The sequence below is a fragment of the Branchiostoma floridae genome, chromosome 12 (genome assembly GCF_000003815.2).
Source record: "Branchiostoma floridae strain S238N-H82 chromosome 12, Bfl_VNyyK, whole genome shotgun sequence".
NCBI lineage: Eukaryota > Metazoa > Chordata > Leptocardii > Amphioxiformes > Branchiostomatidae > Branchiostoma > Branchiostoma floridae.
The window spans coordinates 18,812,860-18,836,721 of NC_049990.1; the positions used below are offsets into that span (position 1 = coordinate 18,812,860).

At 39.9% G+C, this 23,862-nt stretch overlaps 1 protein-coding gene across 1 annotated transcript; it reads left to right on the forward strand.

Annotated features, from left to right (window-relative positions):
- The first annotated feature begins 229 nt into the window (after nt 1–229).
- Nucleotides 230–22,906, forward strand: LOC118427338 (structural maintenance of chromosomes protein 4-like). Its single transcript, XM_035837077.1, has 27 exons — nt 230–343; nt 1,386–1,466; nt 1,826–1,992; nt 2,409–2,600; nt 4,709–4,885; nt 5,666–5,830; nt 6,454–6,581; nt 7,289–7,429; nt 7,974–8,124; nt 10,187–10,351; nt 10,761–10,939; nt 11,431–11,539; nt 11,834–11,965; nt 12,704–12,865; nt 13,028–13,068; nt 13,605–13,792; nt 14,480–14,598; nt 14,903–15,016; nt 15,411–15,537; nt 15,679–15,730; nt 15,975–16,112; nt 17,057–17,201; nt 17,689–17,862; nt 18,581–18,760; nt 19,276–19,508; nt 21,077–21,260; nt 21,833–22,906. The coding sequence occupies exons 2-27, from the start codon at nt 1,388–1,390 to the stop codon at nt 21,989–21,991; spliced, it is 3,801 nt and encodes a 1,266-aa protein (XP_035692970.1). The 5' UTR covers nt 230–343; nt 1,386–1,387; the 3' UTR covers nt 21,992–22,906.
- The last annotated feature ends 956 nt before the right edge of the window (nt 22,907–23,862 follow it).

Genomic DNA, 23,862 nt, shown 5'->3' on the forward strand with positions numbered 1-23,862 from the left:
CATCTCATCGCTAAAAGATACTTAAATCGGGACCCTATTTCAATATGGTATAACCTTCACTGACCTGGAACTGGTGACCTTTTATTGTGATAATAAAATGACAATCATTATTAATTAGTTAATGCACTTACAACATTTCTTTTGATATTAAAAGTTTAATTTTAACATTTAAACTATTTTGAATGAGAAGAAATATAAAATGTACCAATTCTGGGGAACTGATCTCCCATGATGCCGTGCGGTAACGAACTTTAGGCGCCATTTTCGTTTGTTGTCTTTTTCGTCCTGTTCACAAAGTACAGAATTTCTGGAAATAAAAGCACAAGCTGTGGCCAACATATCGGTAAGTGGCTGTAGAAATATGTTTTAACATAAGGAGACACAATTTAGGTGTGTTTTATGTGTGTGGCTTTCTCTGAACGCGCTCTTTTGGTGTCAAAAACTACGGCCAAATTTTGTTATCGCCAGAAAATGATTTTTGGCACAGCTAACGCACTATTAAACACTCGTTGGAACAGAGCCTTTTCTGAAAGCACCACACATGTAAATATGATGATGTAGTTCGAATTCAGAGGAAGATCACGAAAACGTCGATTGAAATTTATGTGCACTCCCATGTTTTATAGAAATTTTGACACATGTACAAGTTTTTCAGTATAACTATAAGTACTAGCAGGGTTCTCCCCAGAGAGTGGAATAAGGGAGGCCCTCCACTATACTCTCAGCCAGCTCCACTATACTATTTTTCAAATTTAGTGTGTTTCTTCCCTATTTTCTTTGTTAGTTTTGCTAAGATTAATGACAATTCACAGATTTTTGTACCAAGTGGCATCACTTTTCCAGTCAGCATTGTCTGCAAAAACTTGTGAATGAGCAATGATCAAAACAGTAGTTTTGCCACTTCACAACAAAGGAATAACAACAGTATATTATACTGGTAGTATTTGACACCCTCTGTCATTGCAAAATGAACCCATTTTCATGCACGTGCAGCGTGTTTGTGCGGGTTATTTTTGCCAGCCCCTCCACTATACTAAAAAATTCTGGGGAGAACCCTGGTACTAGTAAATTAAAATTATGTCAGCTGCAGAAGTGGACCGCTAAATTATTTAGCGGTCCACTTCCGCAGCTGACATAATTTTTGACGTTTTCTGTATGCTAGAAAATTATCTTTGTGTGTGAACGTCCCAGGTGGAAAATTTGTAAGTCCACAGACGTAAATGGAAATTTCTGTAGGAAAGGGGTTCTTCCAAAACTTTCTCAGACCCCCTCCCCATAATGTACTCACTGTAAATATACTAATAGTAAGATACACGAACAGTGGAATAATTTGTAACTCACAGTACCTTGAGTAAGTAGTAAGATTTATCTTTTATCACTTGCAGAAATGGAAGACTCAGAAGAGACCACTCCAATGGAGGGTGTTCAGGAGGGAACTGAGGATGGGCAAGATCAATCTGCAGAAGGTACGTACTGAAATATGCAAAAACTCGCAGCCAGGTAAACAACAGACAAGGTTGAAATTTCAAAAATGTCAGGAACAATGTCAGTAGTGCCCACCACCCAAATGATTTTTGACAGAAAGGTTATGTCAATAGTGCAAAAAAGCTTGTTAAAAGTTATGTAAATGTATTATGTAAAATTTTAGTAACAGGAACTTCCTGTCAATATCGTTGGCCGTCCTAATATTTGACACGTTACTAATATTATATTGTGCCATAAGATTTAAGTGCATTGGCTCACCACAAAAATAAAGTACATGTAGACTCTACTATTACTAAGTAACATTGTGTGTTCTGATGATCATGACTTTTTTTTTTTACAGAGGAGGGAACAGTCATTAACACGGGGGTGTTGCACATCAACGTCCCTCCTCCACCACCCCCACCCATGAAGGCAGATGGTACAGGCCCACGGCTGATCATCACCCACATCGTGAACGAGAACTTCAAGTCATACGCTGGCAAAAAGATTCTGGGACCTTTCCATAAGGTAAACTAGCACTGCATGATAACTACATGGTTGTGTGTATTTCTAACAGTACAGTCCACAATGCCCAAGAAGGCCACTCTGGGGACTAACAAAGTTTGGTCTACTTTACATGGACAGGTGGTCACTTTAGAGTTAGACAGGATTCTTATTGCCTGTGTCAATGCGACATGTTATCTAGATGGTCTTTATATGTAGAGGTGGTCACTTGACGGAAAAAAATGTTTGACTGGAAAATTTGTTTCTATCATTGTCAATGTTTTAGCCTGAATACGAATAAAGCAAAATGGTTTCTTGCAATGTAAAAAAAGCACATGGTTGACCAAAGAGCACTTGAACTTTTAGCCATAGAGTGAGAGATCAAACATCAAGGGCACATTTTTCTTGTTGACAGTCTGTACATATGTGTTTCATTTCAGAGCTTCTCATGCATTGTTGGCCCAAATGGCAGCGGGAAGTCCAACGTTATCGACGCCATGCTGTTCGTGTTCGGCTACCGTGCTCAGAAGATCCGTTCCAAGAAGATCTCTGTCCTGATCCATAACTCTGACCAGCACCGCGACCTCACTAGCTGTACTGTCAGTGTGCACTTCCAGAAGATACTGGACAAGGTAAGTCTGATATATATGGTGTAGGTGTTTACAGCAGTGTTTCCGCCAGAGGGGCGTCCACCCGTCCATTGACGGTCTCATTTCGTTTTGGACGGCTTGAACGCAAACAGAGGCCGTCCTCATAAAAAAAATGTGACCCACATTTTGCCGAGAAATCTGTACAAAGTCGATAAATGTAAACCGCAGTTTTGTGTTTTGTATTGAAGCAAGACGCTTGGGGACGCCGTCCACAGTCAGAAAGCCGCTTACTGTTTGTTTTGCTATTGTTATGATTGTTGACAAATGTGTGTCGGCGCCCTTTCGCATACGATAATCTCATTAAAACCCGTTTTTCAAGGTCTCAGTTATGCGAATTTTCCCTGCCACATTTCGAAAACTTGGCGGTAGGTCGATCTCGCTATTACACTACAAACTAATAGTTGTTATTGGGAGAAATAACTTAATAAGAAAACACACTAACTTTGTCTAGATATTAAAAACTTTAGTCTCTGTTTTCATCATCAATCATCTTAAACAAAACAAAACACAATGATCAGAAACATGTGCCCACCGGGTGCTTGGCACGGGAAATCCAAGACCTCTTTCAAGTTCGTTATCGGCAACACAGCGGAAAAATAAAGTGTTCACATAAGAGGTGATGGACGTAAAAAACATCAGGTATAACTTTGGTTCCTTTTTATATGCGTTTTGAGCCCGCAAAATCTCCGAAAACGGCAGAAATTTTCGGGATAAATACGCATCAAAAATGGCGGTCGGTAGTTGTTGTGTATCCTAGCCAATCACAGCGCTATTTTCCCGTGACGTCGCTAGCTTTCCCTGATCTCGCGAGAAGTCACCACGTGAAATTGCGGGATTTCGGCCGCCATTACGCTCACTGTCGCCGATAGACGATGTTTTTCGTCATTTCTGAACGCAAATTTCTCGATCTATGGAAGGTTTTAGATGATTTATAAGTATACTACAACATAAAAGAGAATATATACAAATGCTATTTCTTTTTTGAAAGCCCGAGAACCGTTTCTAGAACTTTTTAAAAGTCGTAGTACCTGTTCGGTGCGGCATACCGGTACGCGGCACAGATCATAACACTTCGGCACTGAACTTAATCGGACGTTAGTTGTTTTGTTTTTTCTTGCGACAGTTAACCATTAACTTTAATTTTCGCGATTTTACAATTAAATTTAATTTTTGCGGTTTTACAATTAAATTTAATGTTCGCGGTTTTGCAATTAAATTTAATTTTCGCGTTTTTCGCACCCTAAGGTGGACGGCCTCCCAGCTGAGGTCTGGCGGAAACACTGGTTTACAGGCTCCAACATCACTGAGCAAATGCTAGTTGACCAATGATCACATAGCCCTGCCTTACAACAACATCTTACACCTTACATTTTCCCCAGGTAGGTCTCTGTCAAAAGGTAGAACTGCAACTAAGCAGTTGCAATTCATTGATTGAAGAGCTATTCGCACTTACTGCCAATTGTGATGAACGGCCAGCATATACTGTTAATACCTAAGCAGGAATGTTTATGTTTTTATACTTAGCGGAAGATATAATAATTCTGATAACTAGTAGTAGGAGTATTCCTACTATTTTGTACATCCTGGTGTAAAAAAATAATGATGGATTTCATTGTATTTCTTCAATTTCAGTACTTTAAACTCAATAGTGCCTTCAATTTCAGTCCCTTAAGTTAGACTAAGTTAGAGTTGCATGCAAGGTGTGACTATGATCACACCAAGTCACCTAACAGCGCACATGTTCATTCTAACTGTGTGCTGTGACAGCATGCTAGAGCAATCTGAAGTGTCAGGGCCTGCAGTCTGTGAGACTAAACTGTGGGCAGTATAGACTTCTTACAATCTACAAAGTAATACAATACAATACTATACAATATTTTGCTACATTATATTTGATTGCTTGATGTTTGAAATAAGTGTTTTTCTTTTATTTGTTAATGTTATTGCAATTTCTTAGTTGTTTGTTGTCATAAACGTAACACCAAGACCTGTAACTGATGTGAAGTTGACTAGCAGAGAAACATGTAAATTTAAGACAACATTTTGTAAATACTAGACACCCATGACAAACAAATTTCTGTTTGTTTCAGCCTGGCGATGACTTTGAGATTGTCCCTGGCAGCAAGTTTGTGGTGTCCCGTACTGCGAACAAGGACAACTCCTCTGCCTACTACGTGGACGGGCGTAGGATGCAGTTTAAGGAAGTTGCGGCCCTGCTGCGTGGCCATGGCATTGACCTGGACCACAACAGGTTCCTTATTTTACAGGTTAGTAATAAGTATGTTATGCTGTTACATGTTATCTGTATGTATGTACATGTTTTCTGCTTGTGCAATTGAATATGTACCCCAAATCAAATCTCTTTTGTATATAACTTCAAAAACGTATTGTGTCAACTTTTTCACGAATGGCTGATAGAACATGTGACTCGGCGAGCAGTAGATCATAAGTTGCAGAAAAGTCAATGGCTGTAACCTGTGTTAGTTTTAGAGGCTTTATGCTTCAAATAAATTAAAATTCTTTTCATACCAGTTGTTGCCCATGGCAGCACCCATCTCTACTCTACTCACAGCCCTTTGACCACACAGCTGTGCAAGCACTTTGGTAGGAAGCTTATCCGCTGGTAGTAGTGTATGTGTTCAACTACACTACTGTTTTTCTGTACTAAGCAGAGAGAGCAGTATCGGTATTATTATTAGGCATGACCCAGCCAGGGTTTGAAACTGTGGTTTCCTGGATACAAAGCAAGCACTCAACCCACTACAGACTTCTGCAAAGGTCTAGAACTAATCGCTGAAGTTTCCCCCCAAACAGGGAGAGGTTGAACAGATCTCCATGATGAATACTGGAGTAACTAACCTGTAGTTTTCCCCTGACAGGGTGAGGTTGAACAGATCTCCATGATGAATACTGGAGTAACTAACCTGTAGTTTTCCCCTGACAGGGAGAGGTTGAACAGATCTCCATGATGAAGCCCAAGGCCCAGACAGAGCATGATGAGGGGATGATGAGGAGTAACTAACCTGTAGTTTTCCTCCCCCTGACAGGGTGAGGTTGAACAGATCTCCATGATGAAGCCCAAGGCCCAGACAGAGCATGATGAGGGGATGCTGGAATATCTGGAGGACATCATCGGCAGCTCGCGCTTCAAGGAACCCATCGAGCAGCTGGATAAAGCTGTGGAGGAACTCAACGAGCAGAGGGGGGAGAAGGTCAGGAATGGTCGTTTATTCGTTCTCTAAAAGTCTACTGATACAGTCAGTGGTGTTGTGTTGGCGTAATAGTTATAAGTACTGGTCTTGTGTTCAGCCCAGAACCCAAAAGCACTGGGTTTGTATCAACTTAAATATCACCGATGTTGTGCCCTTCAGAAAGGCACTCAACACAACTTTCCTCACTCCACATGTAACAATAGATACCTGATCATGACTACAGTTACTTTTGGGGAGGTAAAGACAGTGAAAGGACAGGGCAGAGCTATGTCTTGCAATGTTGTGCCCTAGACACAGTGTATAACAGCCCAACGCCCCTACGGCCTCAAAAAGTCTATGGGACCACTTTACTTACTGATACAGTAATGATTCAGTGAGAGTTGTTTGTAGACTGTAGTGACAACTCAAGAGACTGGAAATGGTCACAAGGTACAGTTGGTCACTACCATCTAGAGTATTCAGACTTGGGTTCCTCGCGGAAAAGATGACCACCAAAAAGTGGCCGGGTTCAGATCTAGTAATACAGGTTTGATTTTAGTGCACTTAGAAAACAACAACACTTCTCATACTTATTCACAACAATGTGCAGAAGGTTGTAACCAGATGATTGTTTTTCTCCACAGTTGAACCGTGTAAAAGCAGTGGAGAAGGAGAAGGATGAGCTGGAGGGATCTAAGAACGAGGCCATGGCCTGGCTGGCTGCAGAGAATGAAGTCACCATGAGCAAGCACAAGCTGTACCAGGTCTACATGTAAGTAAACAACAACACAGAGACTAAGATATTGTCTTGCATATTGAATTGAAGGTATGCTCTTGTAAGTACATTTTGTGCAATGTAACTTCAGACGTAGAATAATAAATGTCACATAAAATAATAATGTGGCTGTTGATGGAGGTTAGACACTCAGGTAACAAGATATGCCAAAAAGCAAGTACCCACGCTACTGGGTATGGTTTTGAGAACAGACATTTCATGAATCATCCACTACCTTTTGTCACTGACACTGAAGAGATCTTGTTGAATAGCAAAAATTTTACCCTAAGTATGAATTGATTTGATCTGCTGCACCGCGTGCCTGCGAAGCTGATGTGTTACGCCGAAGGGCGGTTATACCGGCTATATAGATACAGATACAGATTATGCTAAAGCAGGTGAAGACAATGTGGTGTCTTGCTAAAGCTCTTATATTGTACTTTGTTCTTTATACAATTACAATGCAATTACTGTTTAGACCTATTACTAGTATTAGTTCTATATCAGCTAGCTAGTACCCAGACTTTGCAATGTGAAAAATGATGATTTCCAAACATCTTGATGGATAAACCAGAACTGGACTTATACGTTGTAGTCTCTCATTTTGTTCTATGAACTGGCATTAGGATTCTATTTGCAGCAGTATAACTTAAAGAAGAATTTTTTAAAATGTTGTTCTTAACGATATGTCTCCATTTCCCTAGCCATGAGTGCTCCACCAATGAGAAGTTGGCAGCAGCTAAGGTTGCGGAGATCGAGCAAGGAATGGCTGGAACTAATGAGGAACTAGAGAAACTGGAGGCAGAGAAAAGGGACAAAGCAAAAGACAGCAAGAAGGCCAACAAGTCAGTCATTAATATTGCTACGTTATTACATGTGTTAGCATAGTACTTTTACTATATGGCCAGTACTAGTGATGACCATGGTAAAAATTGATATCAGTCCTATAGCTTTGGCTATTGCTAAACAGTCCTATACCAAAATGGCAGTTTCTGCCACAGACAATAACATGTTAGCATACCTGTGTACATTTTCTATGTATCTAGTACAGTAGAAGCCGCTTAATTGCACAGCCTATTTGCCAGTGAATTTCGTGTAATTATCCGGCTGGTGCAATTATGCGAAGTTATCTAGCTGGACCGCACCGGTTTGGGATTTTCAGATTCCGTGCAGTTAACAGAAGTGTGCGTTTATCCGTTGTGCAATTAACTGGCTTCTACTGTAATACATTTGACAGAAGACCCTGTTGTGTTAAAAACTTCAGTGTTCACATATTTGATAGTTCAGTACCAGTGCACTGCACAGTTTCAAAAGTGTACAAAAGTGCATCTGCCCCCGAGGCGTTGCCAAAAAAAGCAGAACCCTAAAATTTGAATCTTTTTTTCACAGGGCACTGGATAAGCTCCAGAAGGAGTGTGCAGCCAGCAAGGAGCAGTTCTCAGAGTTTGAACGTCAGGATGTGAAGCTTCGAGAGGATCTCAAGCATGCCAAGGGCAAGGATAAGAAACTCAAGGCATCCCTGGAGACTGAGAAAAAGAAGGTGCATTCGTTACTGCATATCCCTGTAATGTGTCCTATCAATCTTGGTCCTTACACAAATGTACAGACAAGTAGAATATTGAATAGACAATTTTATCAGTTGTATTTTGCTTGGTAGAATTGTTGATACTGATATTGTCAGATACTTTTGGTGGATGTATTTTTTTTAAACATGTATTATTCAGATGTTCACATGCACATGATGATATTGATTTGGGTTTGTTTTAGGCTCCTTTCAGATTCGTTGAATGATTGTCATACAAACTGAAGGCTTTGTTGGGATAGACGCACAGGTGTCATGCAAAGTTCAGCTGTCTTGTTGCGGAAAAGGATGTCTTAGATCCTTGTCAGTGTTGAATTCTGTCACAACCTGATTAACATTTCTATGTAGTAAAATACATTTGTATCTTAAGCCTTAGTTAAGGTGGCCTACGATGAATGTACTGTAATTTAGTGTAAATGCAGAAATGTTTGCGATCATGGTATACAGTCAAACCTGGTCTACCGACCACCTGTGCATAACGACCCACTGTCCACTACGACCGCCGAAAAGCGGTCCCTTGAATTTTCCCATAGACGTAAGCATTAACATTTCTATATATGACGACCACTGTCCAACGGGACCACGACCACCACTAAAGGCGACCGCACGTTACCTAAACACTGCCAAAACGACCGCGGCATGTAATTTTGTCACGCTACTTTAATGTTCACGGCGAAAAATGAGCGTAATTACCACAAATTATGCCCCCTCCCATTCTCATTACTTCTGGATCGGCACTTCACTCTACAAATTTTCGGTGGCTTATATCCAGGGAGCAGACATGAAAGCGTTTAGTTTCACCAGGCTTTTCGAAGATAAACTAAAAAAAACGCATTTTCTGTCATAATAAAACATCTGACTCGCTGTTCTTCCCGAGAAATACGTATTTTTGTACAGCGCGGTTCAGAATCGCGGCGTCTGCAGGTCGGAAATACGCACCTCTGATTGGTTGAAACCACCAAAACAACAACAACTGCATGTATAATATCGGGAAATCCCCGGCGATCTCGCGCTCTGATTGGTTGGAGCGGTGCATCATGGAAACTTGGTCGACGCCATCTTGTTTCAAAGACTTACGTTTTAAAACGCAAAAGAATGCTATTTTCCACGATTACGTAGCACCATCCTAGTTGAAAATCCATAATCCAAAGAACTTTTCGTGGAAACATGTGTTAATATGTGAATTTATGGTGTCTCAAGCGTAATTTTGGGTTTCGATGCAGCCGTAAAGTGTGCTGAGAGTTAGCGTGGGTTTCCAAAATATACCCCGAAAATAATGTCGCATTTTTCATGTCACACAAAAACAAAACTCCCGCAAAGAAGAAGCCTGCAACATTTTCTGATCATAGCGATTACGTTTTGGGTAGAAATGTTCGTCGATGTGCCGGCGTGCAGCTGCGTGATACCTCAGTTACAGAATATTTGTTGTCACATTAGGGCCGCGGTATGAGAAAAAATTATGCCAGCCCCGGCACGGCACGCTACAAAAAGCCGGACGATTCCCGTTTTTCTTTTTCAAATTATTCTTATAATATATCTATTATAAATATCATTACAAATATAATACTTTTTAATACGAAGAATAACATAAGTATACGTAATTTTAGCATTATATAACATCGTGTTATCTTGTAAATAATAAGAAAGACAAATGCGTTTCATGCATAAATTATCGATGTTCTGACTTGTCAGTTTCTTTACTGCCGCCACGTTGTTTTCTATATAAAGACCACCTATGTATGAAGACCACTTTTGCTGGGTCCCTTGAGTGGTCTTCTTATACAGGTTTGACTGTATTTATGGTTTTCGCAAACTTAAATAAGTTAAAACCACAGCAAACATTTTTTCCATGGCAGTAAGAGACTACAGTGCATGTTGCTACTGTGAACTTAAAACCAACGCGAACAGTCCTTTTTCCCACTACCACAAAATTAAATCTCTGCAGACTTACATGCATTTACAGTAACTGCTGTTATGTTGCACTTCTTGAACTCATAGCCTTTTGACATTTCCCTCGCAGCTAGAGGAAGTGAAACTAGTGCCTGGTAAGAGTGAGAAGGAGGTGGAAGAACTGAGCAAGAAGATTGAACACCTGGAGAAGAGACAGAAAGTGGAGGAAGAAAAGGTCGCTGAGGTCATGGCAAGCCTCAAGACTGAGACCCAAGGACTGCAGAAGGAAAAGGAGGTTAGTAAATAAGATTTTGAATGCATTAAATTGATTAATAGTAACACATATCATGCCTAATGTATATTTGAACCTTTAGTGTTGAACTCAAGAATACTTGAATACTATATCAAATGACTTCATATATAATTCGAAGGTAGTGAATACTAAGATTTGCTTTATCCATTCATCTTTGAATACTATATGTAAGCTGTCAATAATCACTGAAAGTGCATTTAGTTCACATCATTTAGCATAATACAATTAGCTATTTGGGAAAAAATATACACAAGAGTTTAATTGATAGCAGTAATATATGATACATTGTACATTGTACAAACAGTCTATAGCCCGTGTAATGATAGCCACACATGTGTACCAAGATCTTTGATGTGATGGTTACCTGTAACCCTTATTTGGATTTCCCCAGGAAAAGGAGACAGTTCTGATGGGTCTCCAGAAGGCCCTGAATGACACTAAGTCCAAGACAGATCTGGCACAGTCGGAGCTGGACATCTACCTCAGTCGCTATGACAACGCTGTGTCACAGCTGCAGGGGGCTCAGCAGAACCTTGACACTGCCGTCAACACTCTCAAGGAGAGGAAAAGGTGAGTTGTGCTAAAAGAGTAAACAAAAACAAAAAAAACAGATTTGAACTACTCATTCCACCATAAAATATCTAGTGTTTCTTTGGTCTTACAAATTAGGTCTTAATTAACACTTTCTGTGTCCATTAATGTGAAAACACAGACCACCCCTGTGAATTAATAGCCCGTTCTATTGACCCTATGACCTGGAATGCCTCTCATGTCTAATATATGACTAGTTCTGCTACCTCTGAACTCCCCTTGTACTTCCTGGCAAATGTGACAATCCCACAAGTCTAACGTTTGTGGTCATCTTCCTTCTCACAACCTGCCACTCTCCTAAATGTTTTCAAATAACTGCTTATACCCAAGAAATAAAATTTTTAAAGGAACTTTTCTCAGAGGAGCTTTACTCTAGATCTAAATATAGTGCAGTAAGACAATTTTTACATGCGTACACAATTTACATGAGAATAGGGCAGAAGTTTGATATCTTAATGATTAATTTCCAGTGGCATCAAGGATCTTGTGAAGCGAATCCCAGAGTGTGAGAAGGAGCTACAGAAAGCCAACAGTGACCTGGAGAAAGTTACCAAGGAAGAGACAGAAGTGGTGCAGGAGGTCTGTATGACTGTGTTACCTCATTCCTTTCATAAGCATGGTGCTCCCCCTAGCACTTTGTAGAGGGACAGCAGACAAGCCTTGAAATGATATATAGACAAACAGTATCAATATTATGTGTATAAGATAAAACTTTAAAAGGGCTTCATAAAGATTATCCTTACACTATTACCTTTAAGGGCTCCCTTGAATAACTGACTGAATGGACTACCCTAAAGATTCCTAAATAGATATTTTGTACATTTTTTGTAAACTTAGACTCTTTTTGATAAAATGTTGGGCTGGTACTTCCAGTTGAGAAGCTGCCGTATGAAGGTGGAAGAGGCGCGGAGCTCCATGCAGCAACAGAGGAGCCGTGGGAAAGTGCAGGAGGCACTCATGCTGCAGAAACAGTCCGGGAAAATACCTGGCATCTTTGGCAGACTGGTTAGTAGTGTGGTTTCCTCTTAAAAGTCATCAAGATTTGTTTGGTTGCTTCATAGTAGGACCTCCATTAGTGATAATGTACCACTATTCTTCCTGGAGTTCGTGACCATTCATATACAGGGCTTGAAATACCACCTTAACCTACTGCAGGTAAGTGCAGGTAAAATTGGAGCTGTGCAGGTATTTCTGATGTCTACCTGCCATGTACTGGGTTTTATACATAAATATCCTATGGTGTAGGTGCATGTGGATTGTTATTAGCAGCATTGAATGTTACCCCCTATGAAGTATTTTAAAAAATAGCAAAGGTTCCTGAACAATTTTAGGATGATCCATACTTCCTAAATTCAGAGTGGTGCAGGTAAAATTTGTCTGTCAGGTATGCAGACAAAAAGTATTTTGAGCCCTGATCTGAAAGTTCATTCTGCTAGTAGTGATAACTGCATTCACAGTACTGTACTGTCTACAGTAGTCACATATTGTAATGGAAAACCCAGCGCCTCTATGAATCGCCAGTCAGAAACCACTTACTGGTTACTTGGCAAGGGTGCAACAAACGGACAGAACAGTCCGCTTTTGACTTTGACATGACACTGATCTAATCGTATCTACACTCTGAATACAAAGTTTACTACAGTAACTATGGTGCTATAAAGTATGTCAAATTTAGAAATGAACTGTATCATAAGTATTCATGCATCATCACCATAGAAAGTACCTCAAACATGTGATTACCAGGGTGACCTTGGAGCCATCGATGACAAGTATGACGTAGCGATCTCCACGGCATGTGGGGGGCTGGACCTCATCCTGGTGGACACCATGGACACAGCACAGAAGTGTGTCAACTTCCTCAAGAAGAACGATATTGGCAGGGGGACCTTCCTCGGGCTGGATCAGGTACTCTTAAATTACACTTTGTAATTGTATGTCTTTGGTGAATGTGCAATTTGTACTTATCAAATTGAATTATGATTTAGATATTCTTGAAAAAAGATCATAGAGCAACATTTGTTAGCAACTTTGTGTAATTTGTGTAATATGACTCTTTCTCTGTTACAGCAACAAAAATTCAGGGAAAACTGCCAGAACAAGATCAAAACGTGAGTTTCTTTTAGATTCTATAGTACTACTGCTCTCTCTGTTACTACTCACTACTAGTACTACATCTACATGTACTACTCTATACTACTGTTCTCTCTGTTAATGTCTACTACTACTACTCTCTCTATACTACTACTCTTCCTACTACTAAGTACTCTCTATACTACTACTGCTTTCTCTACTACTGCTCTCTCTACTACTACTTCTACTCTATATTAGGAATACTCTCTCTACTACTACTACTCTCTATACTACAGCTTTCTATACTACTACTTTCTATACTACTACAGTAACTTAAGATTCAGATTATATTTTCAATGCTCAGATTTATATGACTCTGTAAATGTGTTTTTATCAATGCTACAGCTGTTACGGAGCTCTCATTCGTTGATTGGACTATTTCTTGGTGCTTAGATTTACATTTACTAAGATTGATTCTGTATCTAAGTGGACTATTTTGCTCTTGGGAGCCAGAGCAGTGTTTAGAATTGCCCCCTGAAATGGCTTGTACATTGTATGTATTTTGTATTTCCAGTCCAGAGAACATTCCTCGTCTGTTTGACTTGGTGAAAGTGAAGGATGAGAGGACCCTGCCAGCGTTCTACTTCGCCCTGCGTGACACCCTGGTGGCGGATAACCTGGACCAGGCCACGCGCTGCGCCTTCCAGGGCAGCAAACGCTTCCGGGTCGTCACACTGGGGGGACAGCTCATCGACATCGCAGGTACTGGAAATTGTAATTCATAACAGAAAAGACTTTATTTCCATACAATTGTCATCAAACCTCAGCTTTAGCATCTATAAGGGTGCTGAGATGTGTCGCTTTAAGCAACATCACACATCTGACATGTAGATGCTTCTCTAATCATTTAGCTTTAGATGTGTTGTTTCCCAATGTTTGAATTATTTTGATTAGCATAACCTCTGGATGCATTGTACTGATGTATACAGGGTTGGGAAGATGAAGTGTCAAGGTCGATTTTTGCCCTCCTGTTCTGTGACCTTGGTACTGCAGCAGAACCTGCATTTTTTAAATCTTTTGTCCAAGTTGAGAGTTGTTTTGTTTTACATTCATGTGGGAAATGCATTATGTACATACAATCTTTTTTCTTTTATATCTGAATTTGAATGCTTGTTATCAATGATGCAATTCAGGCAATATCAACTTCATCCGTGTATCTCCTGCATTTATGTCAAAGGAAAATAGAATCTGAATCCAAATCTTTGACTTTGCATCTGGTGGTTACATGTTCAAGTCTTTTATGGTTACTATCAATTTTACACTAAATCTATCTCCATGAATCACCAAAATTGAAATTTCAGCCTGTGCGCTTGATTTTCATTGACATTATAGAGTCTATATATGAAGATTGCAGAAGAACATTTGATATGTAATGTTTTGTTTCTGTAGGAACTATGACTGGAGGTGGTACAAAGGTGATTAAGGGCAGGATGGGTTCCTCTGTGGTCAGTGACTTCAACCCTAAAGAAATGGAAAACATGGAGAGCAAACTTGCACGACTTTCTCAGGTAAGGGTTTTATTCCAATATGTGTTATACATGTTTACCTTCTCTATGTGGATATATCCAGAACTAAATGTTGCCATCTCTTATGATGTAATCTTGTACCAGGACCCGTAATTGAGGGAGTTTCACTTGAGCTAAAACTTCAAACCTCAGCACGTAAAAGAACCCAAAACACCTGTTGAAAAGGCTACAGTTGATCCCGTGTACATTGCTAAAGTGGCTGCGTAACACTACTTACTAAAGAAAAAAAAGCGATGTGCTTCACCCTTCTGAGGCCAACCTGTTCAAGTATACCTTTTATATGCAGCAAGCCCAGCAGCTGAAGGAAAGGAAACGTGGGTTGGAGGAGACTGTGCAGCGTTTGGAGAGGGAACTCACCAAGATAAAAATGGACCAGAAGAAGTTTGACATGGACATCAAGGTAATCCATACATGTACTATACATTATCTCTCCTTTACATGTAGTCGAATCCCTGGGCAAATTTTCAGGAGAAAAAATAAGTTTTAGTTTAATATAACTCTTATCTGTAACAAATGTTGGAATGAAGGTACAAATGTAGATGGTGATGTAAAATACACCTAATGACTAGCTCAGCTTCAGAAAATACAGCTTCAGAAAGAGATACAATTTTCAAAAGTATTGAAAGTTTGATTGCACTGCTTGGAGTTATGATTTTCTGAAGTTGAATGCTCTATTCTTTGAGCAAAGTACATGTACCTAATGTGCACTTCTTCTGTAATCTGCTAGGAGTGCCGCTATCTTCAATTTTAGTATATTGTGTCAATACTAACAAGAAGATCCCACCCTTGTGTAGGCCCTGACGGAGCAGGAGGTGACTCTGAAGCAGCAGGTGACAGAGCTTCAGCAGCAGGTAAAGGAGGCAGAACCAGACAAGACCCAGCAAGCCAAGCTGGAGAAAACTCTGGCTGCTCATAAGAAAGGTACTCATGAAACTTCAGATCTACTTTGTTTTCTTTACCATACTGGAATTCTTGGAGTATTCCTGAAAAGCTTGACAAAGGATCAGAACTGATAACAAAAATTACATGAGATGTTGATGTTTGCACGTTTTCTTTTCACAGAATATGAAAAAGCTGCAGAGGCTTCCTCAAAAGTGGAGGCAGAAGTGCAAAGGTAGGAAATGTATAAACTATATGATACTTCGTTTTAGTGTGGAATGTAATCATTTACACCATATTCGAAATGGACTATATATGTAAACCTTGTGGCAGCTTAGATTTATGCAGTTTCACTTTGAGTTTTTAACATTCTCTGGATGTAATGCGGGTATATGTGTTGATAACGCAGACAGTTGAAAAGGGAAATTGTATGGAAAAGTGTATTGATTTGTGTTTTATTCAATGCCGTTCCCAAATAGCCTGCACAAGAAGATCATGGATATCAGTAACAGTAAGATGAAGTCGGCTCAGGACAAGTTGGACCAAGTCAACAAGGAAATCGATGAGGCCAACGCAGCGGTCACCAAGGCCAAGGTTGCCAACAAAACTGCCAAAAGGTCAGTATATCAATGTACAGGTACTAGACATTGCGAATTAATTTATAGCTATTACGTATTGTTTTGGTACTAGATTTGTATGAACTGCAAAGGAAAATACCCTTTTCCTTTGTACATGTAAATGTTTTGAAACAAAGGTTTTCACCATCAGCTTGGTAATGTTTTGTGCTTTATATATACTTTGTACTATGTAATTGGATGTCAATTTGAATTCATTGAAATCAATGTTACTGGCTGTCCATAGTTTCCACCAAAGACAATTGTGCTAGTGTGAATAACATTCAGCACCAAGGACAGGGACAGTAATGTAAGTTGTGTGAAAGTTGCTACCAATGGCAAGGACAATTGTGTTAGTGTGAATAACATTCAACACCAAGGACGGGCAGAAATGGTAGCTGTATGGAAGTTGCTACCAAGGACAGGGACAATTGTGTTAGTGTAAATATCATTCAGCATCAAGGACAAAGACAGTAATGTAAATTGTATGAAAGTTCTACAACAGACAAGGACCAATAGTGTTCAGCACCAAGGACAGGGGCAGTAATGTAAGTTGTGTGAAAGTTGCTACCAAGGGCAAGGACAATTGTGTTAGTGTGAATAACATTCAGCACCAAGGACAGAGTAGTTATGTGAGCTGTATGAAAGTTGCTACCGAGGACGGACAATAGTGTTAGCGTGAATATCATTCAGCACCAAGGACAGGGGCAGAAATGTTAGTTGTGTGAAAGTTGCTACCAAGGACACTGAGAAATGTGTTAGTGTGAATAACATTCAGCACCAAGGACAGGGGCAGTAATGTAAACTGTGCGAAAGTTGCTGAAAGGTCAAGGACAATAGTGTTAGTGTGAATAACATTCAGCACCAAGGACAGGGGTTGTTAAGTAAATTGTATGAAAGAATAATGTGCTAAGAGGGAGTGAAGTAATCTCATTTTTTTACATCAGAAATATCACTAAAACTGAGGACAAGATTGGGAAACTGGAAAAAGACATAGAGGACAACAAGACGGCCGTCGGTCAGTTTGAGGCCGATCTCACTGCCCTAGAAGAGAAGGCTACAGAGGTCTTGAACCTCTTCCAAGAGACAAAGGTAGGTACTGCACCATTTTCATAAACTCCCTTTTTCTATACCTGTGGGACTGGAAGCAATTTAGCGGTAGGAGTAGGGGATGAAGTCTGCTATCTCTCACCTTGTTCTCAAAAGAAAAATGTCCAACTACATGTATGTGCACGTAATCTCACTGCCTTGTTGTTCAAAGTGATTTTGAATTGGTTTAGCTCAAGTGAACTCAATGAACAATTGAGATACTTTTCCACTGGTCCTCACAGAAGATGGATGCTGTGTGCAGTATACACAGGATGAGGTTCATATTGTATTAGGGAAATTCTCCCAACTTATTTGAAAAGTTTATTGAAGTTGAACAGTTTATCATGGCTAAATGTTCTGTGCTAAGGCCTGTAACCCTTTCTTGTCTGGCAAGTAACAACCACCAGATAATTCAAACTAGAGTCAGGAATTGTGTGGACGACCCCTGAACTACTTACGACAAACCCTTTATCTTTAATACTACTCCCAGGAAAAGATGCAGGAAGTTGAAGCCGTCGCTGCGGAAATTCAGAAGGAGCTTGATGTCTTAGAGGCTAAGGAGAATGAGCTGAAGAGTTCTCATGTCGACATCAAGCACCAGTTGGAGGAGAAGGTCACCGCTGTCAAGGAGAACTCGGGCAAGGTCAAGTACTGGAAGAAGGAGGTAAGACTTTTGGTGAGTGACATGGTAGTCTGCTAAATGTATGTCTGTGTCACTTGTCAGTTGATAACAATTGCACATTCTTAAATATTTAGTTAACCTCATGATTTTAATCATGAAACAAAGGTTTCACTATTTTTTCTAAAACATACATGTAACGATCATGCTTTAACGAACATGCTGTATGCAAGTATTTAATAGTATTGTTACACATTTAACCTTACACGTTAAAGAGATTAAATCAGGGATTTAGCCAGCACCTGTCCTTCCGTCCTTTGATAAAATTTGGCAGCTGGGGACGGGAAAAAAATTTTGCCTATTCCGTTCTCAGTGACGGAGAAAAAGCCTTTTATTATTTTATTTATTATGTGTTATGATATAACAAAACCGTCTCCCTTGTGTAATTTTTCACCATAACAGATGCTGTAGAACAGCTTAGTCTACCAGCAAAATATACACCTCAAAATGCAGGAAATAGTGTTTCAGAGAGCCTAGATGTCAAAATTAAGTACATGTACAACGAAGGTGCGATGTCTCACGTGTTGGGCGCTCAATAGGATTCGAGGGGAAGGAAAATGATTTCAGGCTGGCTACAATCCTGGACTAAATTAAAAGTCTTTTCGCACAGCTCCAATTTTGAGCGCACAAAGTGCTCATATTTATGTATCCTGTATTTCAACCCCTGATAATGATCCGTGACTTGCTCCGTTTCCTCCTATAGATAGAGAAAATGGTTGTCCATGTGGTTGATGATGATGGCCCTCCTGAGCTGAAGGAGCTGTCAGAAGAGGAGGTAAAAGCCATCGACAAACAGGAGCTGGGCTTCCAGATCACCGTACAGGAGGCAAAGCTGGGAGAATTCAAGCCAAACATGGCAGCCATCAACGAGTACAAGAAAAAGGTAAAACTTCAACTTGTGGAAGAATAGACCATTATTTTTTATGCTATACTTGGGTATCTTAATGGAATGTTAACTAGATGTCCAATAGAATAGCCTGGCGGCAGATGACCAACACCACCGTATCAACCTTCGAGACTGAGAGGGTAGCAGCCGTTGAGGCCAAGAGAAAGGCAAGGAAGTCCTGTCAAAATGGGACTGCAAACCAGTGCCAGTAGACTTGCCACACTCAAGTATGAGTGGCCGTCCATGACCATAACAGCCAACATTGCCTCCAAACCACTATTTCTTGATAGCTCTAATCCCTGTGAACAAGACGTATATATAGACACGTGTGCATGTATACATTGTACAAGTACTACAACAGAACACCCTCTGTACAGCATTGAAACAATTAGATCTCTTATCTTGACAAAATAGTGTCCTTTAAGGAACAAGCTCAGGAGTACAATGGCAGGAGATACAATGCCTTGATTGTAATAACTGTTTTTTAAGTGTAAAACTTAATCTAATTTCAGGAGCAACTGTATCTAAAGCGGGTCTCGGAACTGGACGAGATCACGAGTCGGCGCGACCAGCAGCGGAAGGCGTACGAGGACCTCCGCAAGCAGCGATTGGACGAGTTCATGGCAGGGTTTGGGGTCATCACCAACAAACTGAAGGAGATGTACCAGATGATCACCCTGGGTGGAGATGCTGAGCTGGAACTGGTGGACAGTCTGGACCCATTCTCTGAGGGGATCGTCTTCAGGTAAACAGGAAAGACTTAATGATAATAACAGACTCATGTTTTCTCCAGTTGTTCTTGGTTCGAATCTCCAATGTTATATGCCCTTAGGAAAGGCACTTGACTCAACTTTCTTCACTCTTTCCGAGTGTAAAAGTAGGTACCTCATTTCTTCTTCTTCTTTCGGTTAAGGTAGCCACCTTCAACTATTTGAAGATTATGCTGCTATGCCTACTTCAGTTGGGGAGGTAGAAATAGTAGGAGGAGGGTTGGGCTCCAAGTTCCAGTACTTTGCCAGAGATACTGTGGCTAACAACCTACTGCACCCATAGCGTCAGAAAGGCTACTTTTATCTTATTCTGTTTTTTAACGTTTTCCCAATACGGGATTTGGCTTGTGTAGATTTAGGAAGATTGGTGTGGAAAATTGCTTTAGAAAGGATTAACATTAAACTTTCAAGAGCTACACTACCAAAAATGATTTTTTCTGTGTATCTTGTTTTTCTTCCTCACAGAAAATTTATCTTCCAGGAAGAAAATTATTCTGTCCCCAAGAAATCTAAGAAAAACGTGCTTGTCCATGGGGCAAGCAAATTTTGCTTGAATTTTTTTAGACATTTTTGAGATTAATATTCTTACACCAAGAATACTTTTCTTACATCAAGAGCAAAAATTCTTGTATTTCTTAAGAGTTTTAAAAAAAACAAGCATTTCTAGATTTTTTTCTTGCACCATAAGAAAAAACAAGAAGATTTTCCTTAAAGTTCTTAGGTGTGAGAAAAAATTTTCTTCACCAAAGAAGAATAAGAAAATTGTTCTTTGCATGAGAATTAAGATTTTTTGGTAGATTCTTGTTTTGCTTGTTTTGCTTAGAATTTTATTCTACATTTTCTTCCTGCAAGAATATTTTTTCTTCATATAAGAATTGTCCATGGGGTAAGCAAAACAAGCAAAAATCATTTTTTGGTAGTGTATCATTCGGCCCTCTATATTGCCAGTATACTAGTAAAGGCCTCATGCCCGCCACACTGTACTCTCAGGCTGCTTTTGATGTTTAGAAAGAGCATCCAGGGCTTGAAATACCGCCTGCATATGCAGGTTAGTGCAGGTAAAATTGGAGCTGTGCAGGTATTTCTCATGTCCACCTGCACCTAACCTGCACTGGTCCATGTACTGGGTTTCATACATAAATGTCCTATGATGTAGGTGTATATGGATTGTTATTAGCTGCATTGACTGTTACCACCTATAAAGTATAAAAGAAAAATAGCAATGATTACTAAACAATTTTACAGTATCATCCATACTTCCTAAATTCAGAGTGGTGCAGGTAAAACTTGTCTGGTGCAGGTAATTTTCAATGTTACAATGTACCTGCACCAGTGCACGTATCCAGAAAAATGTATTTTCAGCCCTGGCATTGTTTGCAAAGTGTGTCTGTGAGTGTGTATTGTTAGTAACAATTGTTGGAAGACAGGTACTCAACTGGAATATCAATTTGCTAGTGTTTCAGATGAATATACTTGACAAAGTAAATGATGTAGTGTGACAGCTTTGCTTATTTTCCACAACTTCTTGTGACCACTTCCTTAGTGTGCGACCTCCCAAGAAGAGCTGGAAGAACATCTCGAACCTGTCTGGAGGCGAGAAGACGCTGAGTTCCCTGGCCCTGGTGTTTGCTCTGCACCATTACAAGCCCACCCCCCTGTATGTCATGGATGAGATCGACGCTGCTCTGGACTTCAAGAACGTCTCTATTGTGGCCAGCTACATCAAGGTAAGTCCAGCATTCAACTTCTTTTTCCCTTCGCTAGAAGGCTATGCTTTTGGTATTGTGTGTGCGTGTGAATGTATGTACATGTATGGATAAATAACTCTAGAAGGGCTGGAAGGATTGTATAAATATTTAGTAGGTGGGTAGGTCTTGATTACGCCTTGAAACTATTAGATTTTGGGCCCCCTAGCAACTTGTTGCAATAATGCAAAAGGAACTTCTGGGTCTGATATCTAATGTGCTGGACATGCTTGGTAGATAAAATCCCTTGTTGTGTAACTGTTAAACTGGGGATAGAATGGCATATGCATCACGACCAGTTTCATTTGAGATCCATGAGATTAGAGTAAATCTATTCTACTCTTCCTGGATTCCATTACAACAGCATGCACATGTATTGTTACAATACTCACATAACATGGATATCAACCACAGAATACATTGTAGACGTATACTACTACTAATTTGAACTACCAAAACTATCAGAACTGCTTATCCCTTAATTGTGTAGTTCGGACCCCGTACTACAGGGGTAGAATGTTGTAGAGTTTGATGATTTTTCATATAAATTCCAGGAACGCACAAAGAATGCTCAGTTCATCATCATCTCACTCCGTAACAACATGTTTGAGCTGGCCGACCGTCTGGTGGGGATCTACAAGACCAACAACAGCACCAAGAGTGTCGCTATCGATCCTGCTGTCATTTCAGAGAGGGCAGCACAAGTGGCGTGATACAGTCATTCCTATAGCTCTTATTAAGGACTTGAATACTTGTATACAGCACATTTATGACATGTGAGTATTAGAACACATGGTGAAACCTTTGTTCCATGATTAGAATTATGACGTTAGCTGCATGTCTGAAATTTCAGATTCAAGCTCTGCAAATGTTCAAACTGACAACTGACACAGACAAACATACAGTTTTACATTTTGGGGCAAACCAGCATGTCACTCACCAAAAGGCTTACCTCCTTCTACCAGTACTTGACCTTCTTATTGTATCCTAAACTACGATGACGATGTATTGTATGAAGAAGACAAAAAGGAGTTTACAATTTAGTAACATTGTTTTGCGTACATGTAGTTTTGTAATACAGTCAATACCTGCCCAAGGAGGCCACTCAGGGGACTGATAAAATCTGGTCTATTCAGACAGGATTCTTTACGTTAGTGTCAATGACAAAAAAAAATATCTTAGTGTTCACATTGGCCAGATGGTCCTTATGTAGAGGTGGTCACTACGACAGGCTTGACTGTACTGGTAAATTGATCCTTTTCAGCACTATGTAAATTGCCATTTATTACAGATATTTGTAATCAGTGAGTGTTACAGATCTTTGTAATTTTCTGTGACTTGTACATATACATTCACTGTCTACTGTCCAACTTCTTTCTGATACACTTTCTTAACCTCTGCTATTTTAGATGTAATTGTGTAGATGTTAGAAATACATAAAATCATTGCCAATGATTTGAACTCCAAGTGATGAGGATAAATTTTAGATATAGACCAGTCGAATGTGTGCTTTCTGTGTTATGTCCATATTGCTGACTTTCTTCCAAATCTATTGTCTTTTTGTTTGTTGTTATGTGACTGCTACGTTATGTTAGCATGGTAGGCAAATAAAAAAAAATGTGTGAACTCAAGAATTTTTTTGTGTTTTTTTAATACCTAAAAGTACCTATAAAGGTCTGATCCTACTGCTTTATCTTAGAGATAAATCAATTCAACATTAGTACATTGTACTTTGATATAGACAGCTTGGTAACTCGTCTTATCCCAGGGACAAGACACGAAAGCCAAATAATTGCAATAGAAATTTTGTATTTGGCTTCTTTGATACATTGCGGTAAATCAAATAGTAGAAATACTTTAGTGCGATACTCGGGAATCACATATTGCAGCGTTTGGTATGGTGATGTGATTAGGCCATACCATACATACATGTACATACATTTGATTGTACTGGGTGTACCAAAACTGATAGGGTGTAACGTTAGATAAAATGTTGCCGTCATTATGAAATATAACTTCTGTAGTCAGGTAGATCACGTTTTTTTTTAGTTCAGTCATTTGTTGTTGAATCGAACATATGAATATAACACAATCACTGCACGACATGGTGATGGATTCTGACGAATCCAACGCTTTCGAAATTGTGCATCATGGTGAGTACAGAAAGTTTCCGAGCGAACTGAGACATCCTTGCTCAGCTACGTGGACAAACCGCAGATCTGACCGATTCCGTCTCACACGTCCGGATCCTTCATTAGCCTCGGATACAGTTAGGATGTTTGCTCGGATCCTTAATTTTCAGATATTTGCCAATGTATTATTTTTCATGATTGTACCTGTCACAAATGACAGACCCAGCTGGAGATGCATACTGTCCAGGCAGCTAAAATCAGGAGAAACCAGACTGATGCGTATGGCAGAAAAAAAGCGGATCCTGCGAAAATAGCTCTGCAACAGACCTGAGTCAGCTTACAGATTTGCCCTATGTGGCAGAGACTGTCATTCTCGTATAGGACTGTTTAGCCACTGTCGACGCTGTAGGGCTGATATCAATTAGGATTTTACCATGGTCAATATTGACCCA

What these genes read in the sequence shown, in the direction of transcription:
- LOC118427338 (XM_035837077.1), top strand. Translation starts at nt 1,388, where the DNA reads ATGGAAGACTCAGAAGAGACCACTCCAATGGAGGGTGTTCAGGAGGGA. An exon ending in TGGAGACTGAGAAAAAGAAG is followed by an intron (nt 8,125 to 10,186) that starts GTGCATTCGTTA and finishes TTTCCCTCGCAG; the next exon opens with CTAGAGGAAGTGAAACTAGT. An exon ending in CTGGCATCTTTGGCAGACTG is followed by an intron (nt 11,966 to 12,703) that starts GTTAGTAGTGTG and finishes TGTGATTACCAG; the next exon opens with GGTGACCTTGGAGCCATCGA.